Here is a 17,439-nt window from a genome sequence, read left to right as displayed (position 1 = left end):
GTGTTTATTTGCATAGTGCTCATGATCATGCGGGTATCTGGTTTTCCGTTCAATTGACACGGACCTAGACTTGTGAACAAGTCGTTAAATGTTTATCGCAGTGTAGCGTAACAGCTCCTCCTGCAGCCTCATACCGTGCTCGCAAGACTTCTGGTCCCGTACTGGTCTACTGCTGCTGCACGAACATTAAACGACATGGCCACAAGTCTAATACAGGCTACATAACAACCAACTGAACTTTACACAAGTTTATTGCTGTCATAAGAGCCTTGCGCACACACATTCGTCTTTCGTATCTCAATGGTGCCATAATTAAATTTTCCATACCAGTAATTTTTTAATAATGATCATCTGGTCCCAAAGCCTTTAATGAAAAGCAGACTTGGTGTGAGAGGTCAAAACTGTGACACAGCGGAGGGTAAAAGTATTGGGTTTCAGTTGGTTTTGGTTTGTAATAGATGATCTTCCCATCAAGGGAACTCGGCAAACTCCCACAAGGGGATATAAACCCCAAGTTGACAACAGCCAATCTCTCTCATACTATTATTGGTTTAACGTCTATGATTATGAAGTGCACAAATCAAGAAATTGTGATTCAGTAGCTAGACGACAATATATCATTCTAGTCATTGTGAAATCAGCGGTTAGCTGGGGATTCGAACCCACATTCTTGTGATTGCAAGTTCTCTGCAGTCTAACCACTTGACCACGGTGACTGTTTTGCCTGATGGCTTCAATTTCGCAGCCCCCCCCCCCCCCCAAATACAGTGGATAGGTATCCCTCAGTGTAATTGCTGGAAGGATCGCAAGTCTAGAAAAATTCATGCTGGCGCCCGTCTGCTTCATCAAGATGTTGGCTACGCTATACTACGCCTCATCACCAACTAGGAAGATGAGGTGGTAATTAGGGGAGCTCATGATGCTGTGTCTAGCAGCGGATCGTCATAGGGTAGTTTTAGTAGGCCTGTGGCTGAACTCCCTGTCACATGAATAGTTCTGCAAATATAAAGGCTGCTCAGTTTTCCTCATGATCATAACTAATGTTAGGCAATGGTTTCAGGGAGGTGGGCGGGGTCACCCCCGGTGCGCTCAGCTCGTGACAGCTGCTCCAACAGCCTCTAAAAATCTGAGAAGGGCGCCCTCAATTGACTTAATTGCGTACAACTACAATTGTCAACATGTTGACGGATTCCGTTGAAGGTTTCGTAAGTTATTTTGACGTTATTTAACGGATCGCTGTTTGGTATTTTCTATTACAAAGTGGCATAATTAATCAAGTGATGTAGAGTTATTCAAGTTGTAACCATCGCTCTCATCTCATTGTGTATAGCACTAAAATAGATATGTTGCCTAGATTCCGGACGGACGAATACATTTGTTTTACCATACCATACCATACAGCATCCACCAAAGAACGGATATGCATTATATTTATAATCATCAAACTGTGCTGTTGTGTTAGTACTACTAGATTTTCATAGACATTAATAACAATACATAGCACTAGCAGTCAGACACAAGACAAGAACATTAATATAACTATTTATAATTTTTGAGAATTTAGTAAAGAAAAGAAAGTAAAACTATTAAAACTTTACTTTAAAAACTCAGTTTCAGTTTGATTTAGCAGTCAGACTCGGACACTATTAGATTAGAACATTAATAAATCGGCATACATCAGTTAAGCCCTATACATGTTTATATATACTTTTTTAGTAAAAGAAAAGAAAGTAAAGCTTTACTAAAACAAAATTGAAAATTTATTTTGATTTCTTTTAGCATCCTTGTTTTTTGTGGACAACTCTTGGACTCTAGAGGATATTTTAAGTTTAAGAAACTGAAACAATTTAAACATAAGAGTATTGTAAGAAGATTATTATCTTACTTCTTAGTTTTGGTTTTATTCTGTTGAAAGGAATGTTGCACTCATGGAGCCCATGCATTATAACAATTCCACGTGGAGTAAAATGATGTTTTGTTTTTTGTCACTTTCTAGAGAGGGTTGTCTGTGCAGTCGTTGAAAAGCCGCCATGAAGACACATTCATCGTCTTATCGTCCGTCAAGGAGTGTATGGATCAAGGAAATTCTAATCAACTCAAGGATATCATCTGTGATGAAGAATTTAAGGTCAGTACACTCTGTATTTGTAAGAAAGTAATTTGTTTATACTTGGCTCCTTTGTCTTCCTATTTTGAGTTTTGACCTTCACAGCATGTACCACTGTATACTTGATACTTTCCCTGCGTCATGTGAAAACTATTCACAGGCATATGGTTGCTATGAATCTGATGTCCTTACAGCTAGACCACTGAGCTGGCCCGGTGGCTAGAGGCAGTTTGAATACTAGGTAAGACATCTGCTCCAGCCTGACATAGGTCGTGGTTTGAGTCCCCAACTAGGGGCCCAAGCGATATGCCTGTGGATTTTTTTCACAGGACTCGGGAAAGTACTGAGTGTACAGCGCTTAACTAATAAACATCGCTGCAATGGCAGATTCAAATAAAATTCTTTATCTCGATGCATCATTAATTTTTTCCCACAGAACTTGGGTAAGTACTGAGTACACATTGCTAAAACACAACAGTGTACAATGGGTAAAATACAAAATGAATATTCTTTAACCCTGATGCAAATTGAACATAGATTAAATCATTAATCTTGTTGAACTTTTGTATTGGTTTTGTACATAAAAGTTTCAATGATTCCTTGATCTCCAGGGTTTGGTGGAGTACATAGCGTGGGATCTTCTACCTCTTGTTTGTCCTCATCTATCTGAGAAAGAACAGAATGATGAGATGTATAGAAACTGCATTGAGATAATCACCCGTCTTGCAGAGGTATTGTAAATCATAAGATGTCCAGCAAGTCATAATTGTTGTGAATCTTTAAACTCCTGTGATTATGTTAGCCCAGTGCAGCTTAGGGTGTTGCTGATGGAAATTGAGTTATACAAGTGCGAATCATATTGTCTTGGAAGCCTTAATTTTGACATGAATTTCTGTGAGTTTCTTGTTCACTAATTGTTTGGATGAATAAGAAAGGGTGAGCAAGGACTTAGACAACTTTAGGCTGTACCTGCCCTTCGCGGAAACTGCTGAAACTGTGTGAGTTTCGGTTCTATACAATGTAAACAACTTTGCTTCTCCAAATGACATTCAAAGTTGTTATTTGTTTTGATTTATTTTCCCCCGTACAGCTTGGTAGTCCCAAAGAGATGTTCATTGGATTGTTGGAACAGGTGAATCGATTCCTAGACACTGTTGTTGATTTCTTGAGACCATTGCAGACAGGTAACTTACCCAACCCTCCTTTTAAGCCCAGCAAACTGACTAAAATATAACCGTACCAACACAATGGCAATAGCAGTTGTTTTGCCCCTAGGCATCCATTACAAGGCTGGCTGTGTTTGGAGCTTTTGAATTTCAATTCTGCATAGCTCAGTGTTCTTAGTTCAGAATCTGAATAGCTCCTCCACTGTTAAACCATGGAGGAAGTGGTTAAACCATTCAACTCTACAGGCTGTGCATGGTGGCACAATTGTGTACAGAATTTACTGTGTAAATGTGTAAACTGTGTAGATACATTCATCAATTGATTTAATAAATTATCTATTTTAAAGAACTATAGTGGATGGTATTTAACAGTCAAACAATTGGAGGGTTAAAAGAGTGAATATTATATTGAATTGTAAGTAATAATTTGCAAAAGTGAATGTTGCAGTAAGTTTATTTGTAAATCTTTTCAGACAGTTTGTATTGTCAGTGCTTTTCCGTTGTCAAAGAAGGCTAAATTTAACATTCTTGTTGAGGTGATTGAAGTAGTCACTCTAAAGGCAAACAAAATAATTATACAATTTTTTTTGTATTTTCACTTTTGAAGTTATGAGACGTCTTGGCCTGTCCAAACCTCTGTACTACAAGCAGTTACTATCCACCCTGTATACCCATATGGAGGTCCTGAAGGTACCCAGCGTCAGTGGAATGGGTGTAATGGAGAGGAGACTACTAAGCCAAGATCCAGACTTCTCAAAGGTTGAGACAACCTTGGTGGCGCTGTTGGAATTCCTTACGCCAATAGTTTGGGATGTTCAGCAGGTGTTTGACAAGGAGGAAATTGAAAGGTACACTATAAAGGTGAGAATGGCTTGTCAGAATCTTCAACAAACCCCTTGACAGAACCCTCAACAAACCCCTTGGCAGACCCAAGGGTTGATCCTAGGGAAGGCCAAAGAAAGACCAGAAGCAGACCCACAGGGAAATAGCTGTAAAGACCCCAGAGCTGACTTTAAACAAAAAGCTTTTGAGTGTGCTAATGTTGTGTTTGCCAATTTATATATTTTCTAAAAAATTGTTTTTTTCTTTTCAGGAAATTACTGAAATTGAAGGCACAAGAACAGAGATAATGAAATTGTGAGTGTAAAAAAAAAAAAAAATCTATTAAAAGCTGGCTTTTCAAATTTCTTGTGAAATATTCTCTCAATGTGGTCGATCAGTCTCTAAACACTTGTTGACCCCAAGATTGTGTTTCCGTAAAACTTGCAGGAGATGTTTCTATAGTACGAAACAATTGGGTATCTTCTATAAAAAGAAAAACATTTCAAAGGATTTTTGTTGTTGACAGTGTGTTGAATCTTCTTGAGCATCCTCTCGTTGAGATGGAGTTCAAGTACAGTGATGATGCAGATGAAGATGAGAAAGAGGAAATGAAGGAATTGGAAGGAATGGATGAAGAAGCTCGAGAAAGACTTGCACTCAGAAATGAGGAGCACTCAATAAGCAAGACCTCTGCTGAACAGTGTATGGTGAGTTACTTGGAACAAAGGGCGTAAATTATTGCCTACTTTGTAAAACTGGGGGTAACAACATTGCACAATGTATATAACATACAATTTATACTGCTCGTGTATACAAGCAGTAGCCATAGCTCGGACATGGGCAATCTTTTGTTTAGCAGAAATGGTTTAAGCAATATAGTTTTTGCTTAAACAACTCTATCAAACTGGACACTGGTTAATAAACTCGGATGATATTCTGACCTAAGGATATTCACTAAGAATGTGTACACCGACCTTGTGTATGAGTAGAAAGATAGCATGGATGGCAACTTCTCAAATAGCAATCAATGTTGAACAGTTCTTTTTAGATTCCATGGGATGTAGTTTCATGAGCCTGCTTCTATACGCCAACCAACATGCTCTGAATCTAGACACATTAGAAGAGCAGCATCTAAGAAAAGCAAAGAAGAAAAAGCAAGATGATCAGGATGATGGGGAGGAAGAGGAGGAGGAAGTTAAGACACTCCCTGTTCTTGGTCTTGGCTGCTTTGCTTATATACTCCTAGTAGAGGGATATGAGACAAACCGTATGCCAAGTATATACAGGTATGAAATCAATCTACTCTAATAACTTTTAAAAATGAAGGAGGTTTGAAGTAACATCATGTGGATATCTCTTTTTGAGTAGTGTTGGTTCTGAAAAGAAGCGGTGGTTTGCATATCCTTGGTCGTTAACCACCGGTACTTTTCAGAACAAACACGACTCCACATGGTGTTACTGCAAAATCTCTTAGTTATACTTCCACCATGCAAAGTTTCAAATTCTAACTTCAAAATTCTGCAGTTGTTGATCTTTTTCTGTGCCCTCATATTCACATTCTGTGAACTGTTGATTGATGAATTCTATGTTGTTTCTCTGCAGTGCAGTCTATATGCTGGAGATGATAATGCCATATGTTGAGGGAATGCTGAGACGACCGGAGGAATCTATTATCTTTAAGGGCCTTGTAAGTATTTACTGTCTGATAAATCTTTCATTTCATTGAAGTCAAGGATTCTCAAAAAGCAAACTTATTCACTATACTAGCTAAGAAGCCTGTGGAGGGCAGACAAGGAAGGAAGTTTCAGCTTTAGATGTGGGAGAAAAACCTAAGTCAATTTTTTCCATCTGCAAACCAAGTTCAAAGTTGTTTCAGAGATATCAATATTGATGTTTAGCCGAATTATGAGTCTTGACATATATTGTTTTCTTAGTATGCAACATTTACAAACTTGCAAATTTATTTTGGTGTAGGAGCTTCTTGCGTCGCTGGTGAAGAGGCTAGATGATCAATCACTGGATTCCAGCCTCATTGACACAAGGCAGAACTTGCTACTGGTCCCACAGTGTTTAGTACAAATCATGGTCATGTGCCCTTCAAAGTCAATTGTAAGTATTTACAGGTGTTTAAACAACAGGTGTTTAAACAACAGGTGTTTAAACAACAGGTGTTTCATCAGACAGTGTTTGTTTGTTTGCTTGTTTTTATAATTTTTCAACGAGGGAACTTGGCAAAGCTCACACAAGGGGATATAAACACCAAGATAGCAATAGCCAATCTCTCTTTTACAAACATTGATTTAACATCTATTATTATGAATTGAACACAAATCAATAAATTGTGATTCAGTAATTGACGACAATATTTTGTTCTAGTCATTCATCGTGAAATGAGAAGTTGGCTCAGTATAACCCAGAAGGTTATTTTGCAATTTTTGTTTCTGTTCATTACTCAAACAAAATACATATTATGTTCACTCTAAATCTATATCTCAAAATAATATTAAATAATGTTGGGGAAATTGGTTAATGTCAAATATCTATTTGCAGAAGAAACATGCAAAGTTTCGTCAGAGATTTAACAATTCTCTTTTAAAACCTCATTCTTACCCTTCATCTTGTTTTCATCAGAGAAGAAAAGCCGTCTCCATCCTGCCTTCCTACATCGATTGTTTCAATTGGAAAGGTCGTTACCACATACTACGATCCCTCCTGCTAAGCTCCGAACATTCAGGTGTACGAGGAATGCTCATCGGGAAAATCAAAGATTATGTCCACTGCTCATTGCAGGTACAAATAATTACTGGAAGTCAGTACTTTAAATCCTCTTGACTTATAGAAATTTATTGTATACAAATATGAGCTGCCAAACTGAATGGACATCATTCATATATACGTACATTCTCTTGTACAGCTATCAATAATCAGAAAATGTAAACCTACATATATCAATCCTAGTCAGGTTTCTAGTACACAAGATGATCATGATGTTTTTTCTTCCCAGCCTCATTTTTTATACATTAATTTTTGGTTGGATTTATTTATTTTGTCAATTGGTTTCTCCAGAAGACAATCAGAGCATACTGATTGAAACATCACGTTGAAACCAACGGTTCTTTTCAGAACCGCCCCAACTCATTCAGAGATAGTCATTACATGGTGTTAGCGCAAACCTCTCCATATAAGATGGCAAATCTTTGAAAATTATTGTACATAATTGTGGTCCATCTTGCAGTTGTGAGTAACAGTAACATGGTTTCATTTCAGAGTGAATCGAGCAATGAATGGTTTGGTGGATGCCACATTCATAAGTTGTTCACAATCATCTTCAAGTTGGACGAAGGAATCCAGTCGGATTTACTGCATGAAGCAGACAAGTAAGTACACAACACTTGTAGATTGTTTTCATTATTTGAAAACCGGGATTATATTCAGACAGTAAAGACGTTCAAATTCACAGGATTTCCTCAAAAAGATTATTTAATTTTATGGAGTTGTACTAACTACTAATTCAAATAACAATGGCTGCGGCTGCGGCTACGTCTTTTGGTTGTAATGACTACAATGAAGAGTAGGAGTTTATTGTGTTACTACATGTTCTAGCCAAAGCCACTGCTGATGCCAATATATCAGACATGGTTAAAGTTTAATAAATCAAAATGGCTGCTCTTTTAAAATAATACATAGTGTATTTTGTTTCATCTTTTGAGTTCAATATCACAAAAACAAATTTTGATGGATTCAGAGAGGTCGCTTTCAATTAATGACATGCGAGCTCTTCAGATAAAAATGTTTCCTTCTGATTTGTTTGTAGGCATATGGGCGCCTTGAATTTCCTTCGCTACTTGTTTCTACGAGACACACCAGATAAGAATGCAACAGGAATCTGGTCCCGGGTAGACTGGCTACAGACCACCTACCTCCAACCTCTTCATACATGCCTAGATATGTCCAAGGCTCATTATGATCTTAAGATGAAAGCAACTCAGGCGGAAGTACAAGGTAGGCTCTCATTAGACTGTACAAGTCTAGTTTGTATTCAATTGTTTGGACCAACCCTAACCCTAACAAGGTTACATCCTGGAGGTAGAATTTGAAGAAGTAGGAACGACCCCCACTTCTAATTCTACCTCCATGGTTTCATATAGCATTCCTGATCAACAAATGTGTTTCTGATTACAGCTGTATCAGAGAAAAAACAGATGACAGTGAAACTAAATGTTGGAGGTCAGGATCTACCTCAGATGCCCCCTGCAGAGCAATACAAGGTAGGCATTTAACTTACTTGGCGTGCACTCTTAAGTGTCCTGTGTATCGTCTTACGGTTTAGAAAAACAAAAAAGTGTTTCACAATTTAAACCTAGGCACTATTATTTCAGTTGTTCTCATGATACAAAAGAACCCATTGCACTTATCGGAAAGAGAAGGGGTTTACTCCATCCTGGATGTGGCTGCTGAACGGGCTGCAGCTGCACGTCACAACCCCGTATAAGGTGCTACTAATTGAGTCTCAGAAATAATAACTTCCATAACCTATCTTTCTTTATAAATGTATATGTATACTAAGCCCTTGAATACCTTGAAGATAGATTGTACGCTATATAAGAATTTGGTATGGTTTTAAAAACGTATCAAAGTTAACATTCAATAAAGACACAGTATTATTTTGTGTTATATAAAATCCATTATTGAATAATATGTTTTAAAGCTGAAAAAGATATTTACACATGGTCTACGGCAAACATCACCTACTTGTACTTACACCATGCAAAATTTCAAATCCTACTAAAACTAATACCATAAAATTATTATTAATTTTGTTTGTTTACCCATACACCGATGTTTGTTAGCACTGTATATTCAGTACTTTCCCGAGTCCTGTGAAAAAATATCACAGGCATGTTACTCGGGTGGGATTCGAACCCACGACCCTTGCAATTCTAGAGCATTGTCTTACGAACTAGACTACCGAGGTTGCCCGGTAGCTAGAGGCAGTTCGAATCCATGTTTTGGCAGCGGGTACCGCAGCAGGTACCGCAACGAAATCAATTTATGGTTTTTTGTGTCTTATAAGTTATATTGTTTGCTTTTGTACTGAGGTCATTTTGGTTGATAAGCAGTTTGCAACAGCTAACTTTATTTTCTCAAGTAATAATTTAATTTAACTTTTTCTTAGGTCCTCCAGTCTGCCAAGTACACATTTGACCTCCTTGCCAGCATTCTTGGTAGAATTGGCGAGATCATATCATCTGGCAAAAGGTGACCTATAGAGGGCGCTACCTGTACAGGTTCATCAAGAGGTGATATGGACAGTTCAAAATCTGTTGCCAAGGATACGGTATATCATATTTATAATTTTCTCTGGGGGAAACTTGTTACCAACCAAAGTTATTATTACGAAAGGACATGGTTTGCAGATTCAGCCATCACATGCGAAACTGAAATATTTTACAATGCAATTCAAAGCATCGCAGAAAATCATTGTATAATCCGTTATGTTCAGTTTAAACTTAAAGGTAACTTAAAGATACAGATTTCTCGAATATTTCGAATATGACTTCATTTTAGAGGGAAATATTTCCCTCATGGTTCTATTATAACCTTTACAAATGGCAAGCCTCCAAACTAAAGTTAAAGGGAAGGTACATGTTTGGTAATTACTCAAAACAAATATAACTTAAAAACTGACTTGGTAATGAGCATTGGAGAGCTGTTGATAGGATAAAACATTGTGAGAAACGGCTCCCTCTGAAGTAGCATTGATTTTGAGAAAGAGGTAATTTCTCCCACGAAAATATTAAAAGACTTCTAGCTAGAAGTCTTTTAGTCCTATCTGAAAGCACACAAATTCGTCCAACAAGGGTGTTTTTTCTTTCATCATTTTCTCGCAACTTCGATGACCAATTTACATTACATTTTCACAGGTTTGTTATTTTATGCTTCTGTTGGGAAACACCAAGTGAGAAGACTGGTCTTTGACAAGTACCAAACGTGTACCTTCCTTTAAACAGCCATGTCATTACCAATCTTGTCAAATACATTTAAATTCTAAGCTACGATGTCGCAACACCAGTGTTCTAATCCATTTAGGCCTACCTGTAATAAAAACTTTTTAATCAAGCTAATGTCTAGTGAATAACACAGTTATAATTATTCAGTGGTTACGAGGCAAGTCCTTGAAAATCGATCATTTCATCACATTATATCTTTAAAAAATAAATTCTTTCGAGTATAAAACAAAAAAGCGCCAGAAAAAAATGGGCAACAAAATAAGTTTGTTATGTTGGGTGGACAATATCACCACAAAGTTATTTTTATTGTGATGTCACACTTTGCTCAGCAATTAAGATTTGTACACAGGTTAAAATGAATCTAAGCTTTTGAATCGACCCCCTTGTGCAGGATCGCCTTTTTTCCAAGTCGAATAGAGTGTGCTGATCGAATTGGACAGTGAACAGTTTAAAAATATAAGTACTTCCCTTTTTAATTTTGAATAAAATACATTCACCTTTAATATCAGTATCATGTTTCCTTTACTAGTCATGTTCTCTTTGTTCGACCCGTTATGTCTGCTTCAAGTTTAATAGTTGTTTGTAAATTAAAGACTTAATATAAGTTCTTACATTTAAATGGAAGAGTGTTTGCTGGGAATGCTGGCTCACCGAACTTGTTTCGGTAAACATCGAAGATTTTATCAGAGTACCTCTATGACCTATGTTAAATCTAAGGACCGACCCCGATATTTCCATTGAGTATATACCAACTACATTCGGATGGACCGTGAAGCTACCAGACACAGTAGCAGCAAAATCAGCGACATCGTCGCTATGGAATTAGCTGAATCCGTACCAGGATCTGTGAAAACCAACAGAGTACAAAGCATTGACGGTTTGAACGAACGATTTGAATAATAATCTGTGCACGTGGACGGTTGCATTTGCTTTTAACAATTGAAGTCGTAAAAACAATAAAAACATTTGACACTGTGGTAGTTTTCACATGATAGCAAAACCCTAGCCCAGGTTTGACTCGTCTGTTATGAGATTTTCGTCCTACTAGGGCTAGCAAAATGAAAGCAAAAACGGATAACTTTCCGTATGGCGCCACCACTTTTTCACTCATTTTTACAAAAAGGGATATATCAATCAGGTAAATTAGATACTATATTATTTTATTTTATTTTATTTCGAATGAAAAAGTGGTGGCGCCATACGGAAACTTTTCCGCAAAAACATTGTAACGTCTTGAAAATTAAAGGGATTGATTAACAACTTACCCTGAGTCTCCCATCCAATTTTCTCTCCGTTCTTCTCGTTGGTCTCTTCGAGCCATGTCTTCAATGGCGCAAAGTAGGCGTTGATGGCGTCTGCTTTCATTAACCTTTGACCTGTAATGGCTTCCATTGCATCTGGCCAGGGCTTGCTTGATCCCAAACTCAGCATAGCTCTGAAAATAATTATTAAAAATCGTTTATTTTGAAGCTGATAAATATTTAAACCCAACACAAAATAACAACCAAATACAAGTTATTATATTCCATGGACAGGTCAAAGACTGAATGATTAGAATATTTGGAAATGTGGGGGAAAATAATGATGGTTTACTTGAGTTTCTGGCCTGCCTCCTGCGACTTGTAGAAGTCACATCGATGTAGAGGTCCCGTATGTCCCGCTGCGTCACACAATGCTTTCTGGAACTGGAACTGGATGATCGTACGGATGAAATAGCTTTTAAGAAAAGAAGAAAATGACATTCATAAAAATTCACCCACTTTTAGTTCCAAACGTTTTACAGAATCATGAAACATTTACCCCGTTATATTCCCCCACACTGTAATGGTAGAAACAAACCTTAGATATTCCTGTAGTACTAACTTAGTATTGATAAGTTAGGCAGATGTTAGTGTTTGAGAAAATCGAATGAAGAAAACCTTCAATGGTGTTTATGCACCATATTCGTGCACTCGCAGACATTTAACAAACCAACCTAACCCCTTTTGGATGATTGAACTTAGGGGAGGTCAGAAGGCTCTGCCAAAATTGGGAGGGTTTTAAGATTTGAGGTCTGCCAATATTTCATCCAAATTATTATTTAATAAAACATTAACTGCTGTTTTACCCAATGAACGGGTAATCGACCAGAAAGTGGTGCATTGCACCCGGATCGAAGTCATTCTCTGTCCGTGTCACTGGAGCCTGTACACCACTAAGGTCCTGCCTGGATAATGAAACATAATAACCAAGAGGCTTTAAGGAAATTACAGAATTGGTTATAGAACAAAACATTAACATAAAACCTCCACGGTAAATAACGATGATAATAAAACAAAACATCCCTTTACATCCCTGAAATATTTGATGAGAAGTAATTTAAACTAATTTCCCGTTTTATTGTCAGCGTTTAACTAATTTTGTTGTAAATCGATGTTATGCAAAAATGTGTAACCGTTTTCCCCCCACTATTTTATTGTGACCCAGATAGCCGGTCGATCCCAAACTTCAGTTTGGTTTGTCAGTTTATGTCAGTTAATGTATTATGGCGGACAAGTGCGTAGGCCCCACACTGCAAGCAACTGTTTTATTAGCAAAAACCTATTTTGTTATTTTCCTCAAACACACAGTGCCATGTCGAGGGAAATCGCTATATTACGGACCGAATGATTTTACTTAATATAAGAACATTCAAGAAGATCAGAACACTCAACTCACTTGAGTTGCCACCATCTTTCCATCCATTTATCCTCAGTGACGTTACCAGCGAATACATCCCATCGCCATTGCGACAAAGCGAGGCTGAAGGGCAGGGTACCAATTGTATTCAACGCTGTCTTCAGTAGAAAGTTGATATCCGTCTCTAAAAGGTTATACAATGATTTGGAAAGGAGGTTTTCGGTAGTGTTTTATTTCAACTTTAAAATTCTGACAACATAAAATACTTATTTAATATCATAAACAAAAGTATATCTCGTTAATGTTATTATGAAATGGATGCCTTACAAACTCAAACACGCGTGGGTAGGGCCTAAAACAAAGCATTTTTTCCCCGATGCAAATTTAACACCGTAAACAGTAAATAAGGGAAATAAAAGGGTAGTGACGATCCTTAAACGGCCGTTTAAAACCGGCAGGGTGGCGGTCGTGTGATAAAGGCCCGAGCCGTAGGCGAGGGTTTTTGTTGCACTCTTATTTTTTTCGTGAGAGCTTTTATTTGGAAAGTAGGCCTACATAATTAACGTGCTAACACACATTGGTTTTAAATAACTTTTACCTTCGCCAAAATCAGTCCCTGATGCGGTGTCCAAGAGATCGATATCCGGATGGGACAAGTGCGCAGGCGTGGAAACGGACAATGACATCACTTCGCCCACGGCCTCGTGGAAGGCCCCGTTTGCTCCGTCATGGAACAAGAAAGGGAGATGATTATACTGCATGTCATACTGAGTGTGACCAAGCTCATGGTGGATGATTTGAAAATACTCCATTGTAACCTCTGTACACATCTTGATCCTATACTGAACAAGAAAAATGAAAATCCTTTACAAAGGTTATCCTTTTAGAGTTACACTTTTAGGCCAATATGGTCAGTGTTTTGACACTTTTTATTCATTTATTAACTCTAAAACAATTCGGGTCAGACTGACGCGTATCTGGGTACCATGGGGTGTGACCCAATACTGGGTCAGTGTAACCCGTCAATATGTGAAATGGACAAAAAATGGGTCAAAATTACGAATTTGAGTCAAAGTCCCATCTTTCCTTTTTAGGGTCAGATGATGACTCACCCCACCGGGACAAAACCGGGGAGTTTGTAGATTTCTTGTCCGAGGACCTTTAATTGTTCATTTCGAATAGTTTGCGGGTGAACCGGTATTACAAATGCCCGGTTACTTGCCTAAAATCATCGCCACTCTGCATATCCCAGGCTGATGGGTGGCACACGACTTGCCGGCCGTCTGTTGGCTTTTCGATCATGGAATTAATCCAGAATTTGTCATTAACTCTCGACAATCCGCAAGAAGCAAAGAAGTCATCGCCCATTTGAAACATCTGGAGTGGAGTGATATTCTAAAAAGAAAAAGAAAAAACATTTTACTGTCCTTTTGCGTTTAAGCCTAACTTCAGCTATAGAATGACTTCCCGTTGTAACGAACAGCCAGCAAAATGTGAAGACTTTATCGCTCATTTTATATATCTTAATTGGGGTCTTACCATACTCTTATTGGAACCTATCCCAAGAGGGTATTATTATAATACTACAATCACTACCTTTGCCCTAAGGGAGTCCGTGGCGTCAATATTTGGGGCATCCGGATAAGGAACAACTTGGCTGTAGATGTTGCCCCAGAAGCGACCCCACATGTCTCCTGTGAACAAAACAGATTAGTCCACTTCAAACAATAGTTCACAAAAGTGCCCATAATAAAATAAAACGCAAGATGGATTGTAAATGACACATAAAAGGCTAAAGGAAATATTCCCCGTTTGTGATTTCGTTTATTCAGAACATAATTTCCGCGTGACTTGTCAAGATTTTAACATTAAAATACCTTGCGAGAAAAGGCTCGTTATACGGCTCAAAGCCGAACCCAGTTGTTGCTTGAAAAATGTCGCCTATCGGGAACCTAAATAGGTTAGATTAATACCGGTTACGGTATACTTTGTGCAGCAATGATACATTATTGCACAAGATAGCACAACGAATCATTTTATTTAGTTCGTTGAAATGCTTCAACTGAGATGGATTATTGGACATCTTTTACTTTACACGCATAGTACATTCACTTAAATAAACTATTCAAGGTTAAAAATATTATGTTCTTTATGATGAAAATAAAAATGTTAGCCATATCCACCGAGTAGGTTGCCTGGGATACGTCCAGTTAGATCCACGTGATCGCTGTGTTTGGTATTCATGATGCGTCTGACGTAGGCATGAAGCTGCTTGTATAATGGTAGGATCTGATTATAAAGCTCATACGCCTGCGCAATGGTATCACCCCCGTACTCAGATCTCCAGTAATCGCCCTTGTCAGAAAAACCTAGAATGAAATACACATTATTTTAGTAAATCGAAATTGTGTGCATAAATCAATTATATCATTGCAAGATACCTTACTTTCCCGGGGGATATTTAGTGTCATCGTTGCCCCCAAAACAGCACCAGAGATCACTATAATAAATTTCGGGTCTGATGATGCTCTTCATATTAAGAGTGAACATTTCTGATGACTTCCTTTACTTCGAGTCCTATTATATGACTCTTCCTCTATACACAGATACTGTAGTATAATACGAAAGTATAAGGGCCGTCAGGGCTATATATATACATCCTGAGCAACCGTAGCCGTAGCCATAACGGCCATTTTGGACGCGGCCTTAACGTACCGTTGAGACGAGAAGCTTCATTGGCAAGTGCCACATATTCCTTGTAGAGTGGTTTGTTTGGTATCCCGACTTCATCTCGGAATCCTTGCCAGGCCCACAATAGCTCTTCCCAGTCTTCAGAGGTAGCCATGACTTTACCCAAACCTGATAAGAAAGCATCATGCAGTTACAATTTAAAAACACGTGTTATGGAAAGTTCCAAATTATTGTGACCCATTGTTGTTAAATTATAGGGAAATAACAATAATATAGAGGAAGTATAGTTACTGCGGGCTTACCAGGTTCGATCTGTAGACATTCATTTGAATTATCCGGTCGGCATACCGAAGCAGAGGCGTAATTCCCAGACATGGTGCTGGTCAATTCATTGTACTATAAAAAGAAAGATACCATTGAGAAAGTGAACACTAAATTACGGTACAGTTGAAGCAATTTTTTGAGAAGTGAAACAACACCAGTTGAAATTGCCCCACTTTGTCTTATCCGTTTTTATTGGACTTGAGTTTCACTTATTTGTCCGCATAAAGTCAAGTGACCTTGCTCTTTTGCCCTTGACACAACCCCTCCCATATTATGGGAGGGGAAATCCTTTTTGTGTGGAAATAATGCCTGCCCGGACCCTGAAAGTTAGTCCCGGGTTCTGATCACAATTTTAATAGGAGATGAAAACAGAAGTATACAAAAACCCACATAGTTAATGCAATATCTTACCCTTTCAACTTTGCTAGGCTCCAATGCAGCAGATCCTATGTCTTTGAGTTTCTGAAGTTGTCTCTTGATGTCATCTGGAAAACCTGTCTCGTCAAATTTGGTGGCGTTCTCATAGGCTTCCCTGTCGAAGGCAGCTGCGACTAGTCCGGCTTCCAACTGAAAAATTAACCCGACCAATTTATTTTCTCATTTAAAACCCATCAACTCAGTACATGGTGTATATGAAGATTAATAAGTGCGAACTAGCTATCCCACCTATTTTCCTGATTGATAATGCACTGGCACACACCGACACAACCACAACTGCCCATAAACCAGTTTGCCAACCAAGACTGAATAGGTCAACATGACCTTGCATTCCATGAACTTTCTGATAGGCAAGACTGGGTGGATTTCACAAAGGTAGTCCTAACTTATAGGACTAGTCCTAGGCAATGCTAAGAGATAAGACTGGTCCTAAGTTAGGATGAGTTACTGGTCCTAACTTAGGACTGGTCCTATCTCTTAGCATTGCCTAGGACAAGTCCTAAGTTAGGACTACCTTTGTGAAATCCACCCCTGGTCAAATTGGAAACTATGTCATGCATGCATTCAAGAGGTACAAAGCAGCTGAACAAGTTTTTATATAATATGAAAAGTTTATAAAAATCAGCCAGTGCGATCTCTAATGTCAGATTTGTATCTAAAATCGTGCCTGTCAGTCAACCCCGACCAGGAATCAAAGCTCTACATAACTCTTTTATGAACATTTATCAATGGTTTCATGATCTTATAGTACAGCAAGGGACACTCTATGATCTGTAAAAAAAAAACGCATTTTGAACGAATTAATAAGAATACATACATCTTTTTGCTGGTTATAATCGGTGATGTTAGTAGAGTATGACCAGCTAGCCAGATTACTTGCAAAGTACACCACCTTAGCCGTGGCTCCATAGTTTGCCAAAAACTCTCTGGCCTCGTCCACGTCCGTACTCAGCTCCTCATGTGAAATGTGGATCTGGACACAGACTGAGCTAAGAAACAGAAGACAAGTTGTTGAGCTCTTGAAGAACATCTTGCTCACTGCTAAAGGAATGGTTACCTTTGGACTTGGATTCTGAAAGGATGGTATTTTAGAGCTTGGCAGTATACCGTACACCTGCGCGTGGTATAGTCTTTCTACCAATGCTCACAGCACTCGCACACTACACCCCAAAGGTCAAAATGCCACTATAACTGTAGCTACCACACAAGTCTGTTTTCCACT

The 17,439-nt window shown here is 38.3% G+C and overlaps 2 protein-coding genes across 2 annotated transcripts; one reads left to right on the top strand and one right to left on the bottom strand.

Moving 5' to 3' along the window:
- Positions 1-1,168: 1,168 nt before the first annotated feature.
- On the top strand, positions 1,169-11,172 carry LOC139947993 (glomulin-like). The gene is made up of 15 exons (XM_071945937.1): positions 1,169-1,205; positions 1,997-2,128; positions 2,719-2,838; positions 3,198-3,291; positions 3,881-4,134; positions 4,367-4,410; positions 4,622-4,802; positions 5,134-5,381; positions 5,698-5,782; positions 6,070-6,204; positions 6,727-6,885; positions 7,363-7,472; positions 7,910-8,097; positions 8,278-8,363; positions 9,272-11,172. Exons 1-15 carry the CDS (start codon positions 1,179-1,181, stop codon positions 9,356-9,358), a joined length of 1,950 nt encoding a protein of 649 aa, XP_071802038.1. The 5' UTR covers positions 1,169-1,178; the 3' UTR covers positions 9,359-11,172.
- On the bottom strand, positions 10,811-17,348 carry LOC139947995 (angiotensin-converting enzyme 2-like). The gene is made up of 13 exons (XM_071945940.1): positions 17,035-17,348; positions 16,191-16,346; positions 15,758-15,851; positions 15,480-15,623; positions 14,948-15,133; positions 14,361-14,458; positions 13,987-14,159; positions 13,363-13,601; positions 12,804-12,948; positions 12,214-12,312; positions 11,700-11,822; positions 11,372-11,541; positions 10,811-10,950 (listed from the first exon to the last, which is right to left on the bottom strand). Exons 1-13 carry the CDS (start codon positions 17,245-17,247, stop codon positions 10,859-10,861), a joined length of 1,932 nt encoding a protein of 643 aa, XP_071802041.1. The 5' UTR covers positions 17,248-17,348; the 3' UTR covers positions 10,811-10,858.
- Positions 17,349-17,439: the final 91 nt, after the last annotated feature.

Source organism: Asterias amurensis, chromosome 15 (assembly GCF_032118995.1).
Source record: "Asterias amurensis chromosome 15, ASM3211899v1".
Lineage (NCBI taxonomy): Eukaryota > Metazoa > Echinodermata > Asteroidea > Forcipulatida > Asteriidae > Asterias > Asterias amurensis.
The sequence above is the reverse complement of the archived record's forward strand: the minus strand, read 5'-3'. Positions and strand labels throughout refer to the sequence as shown.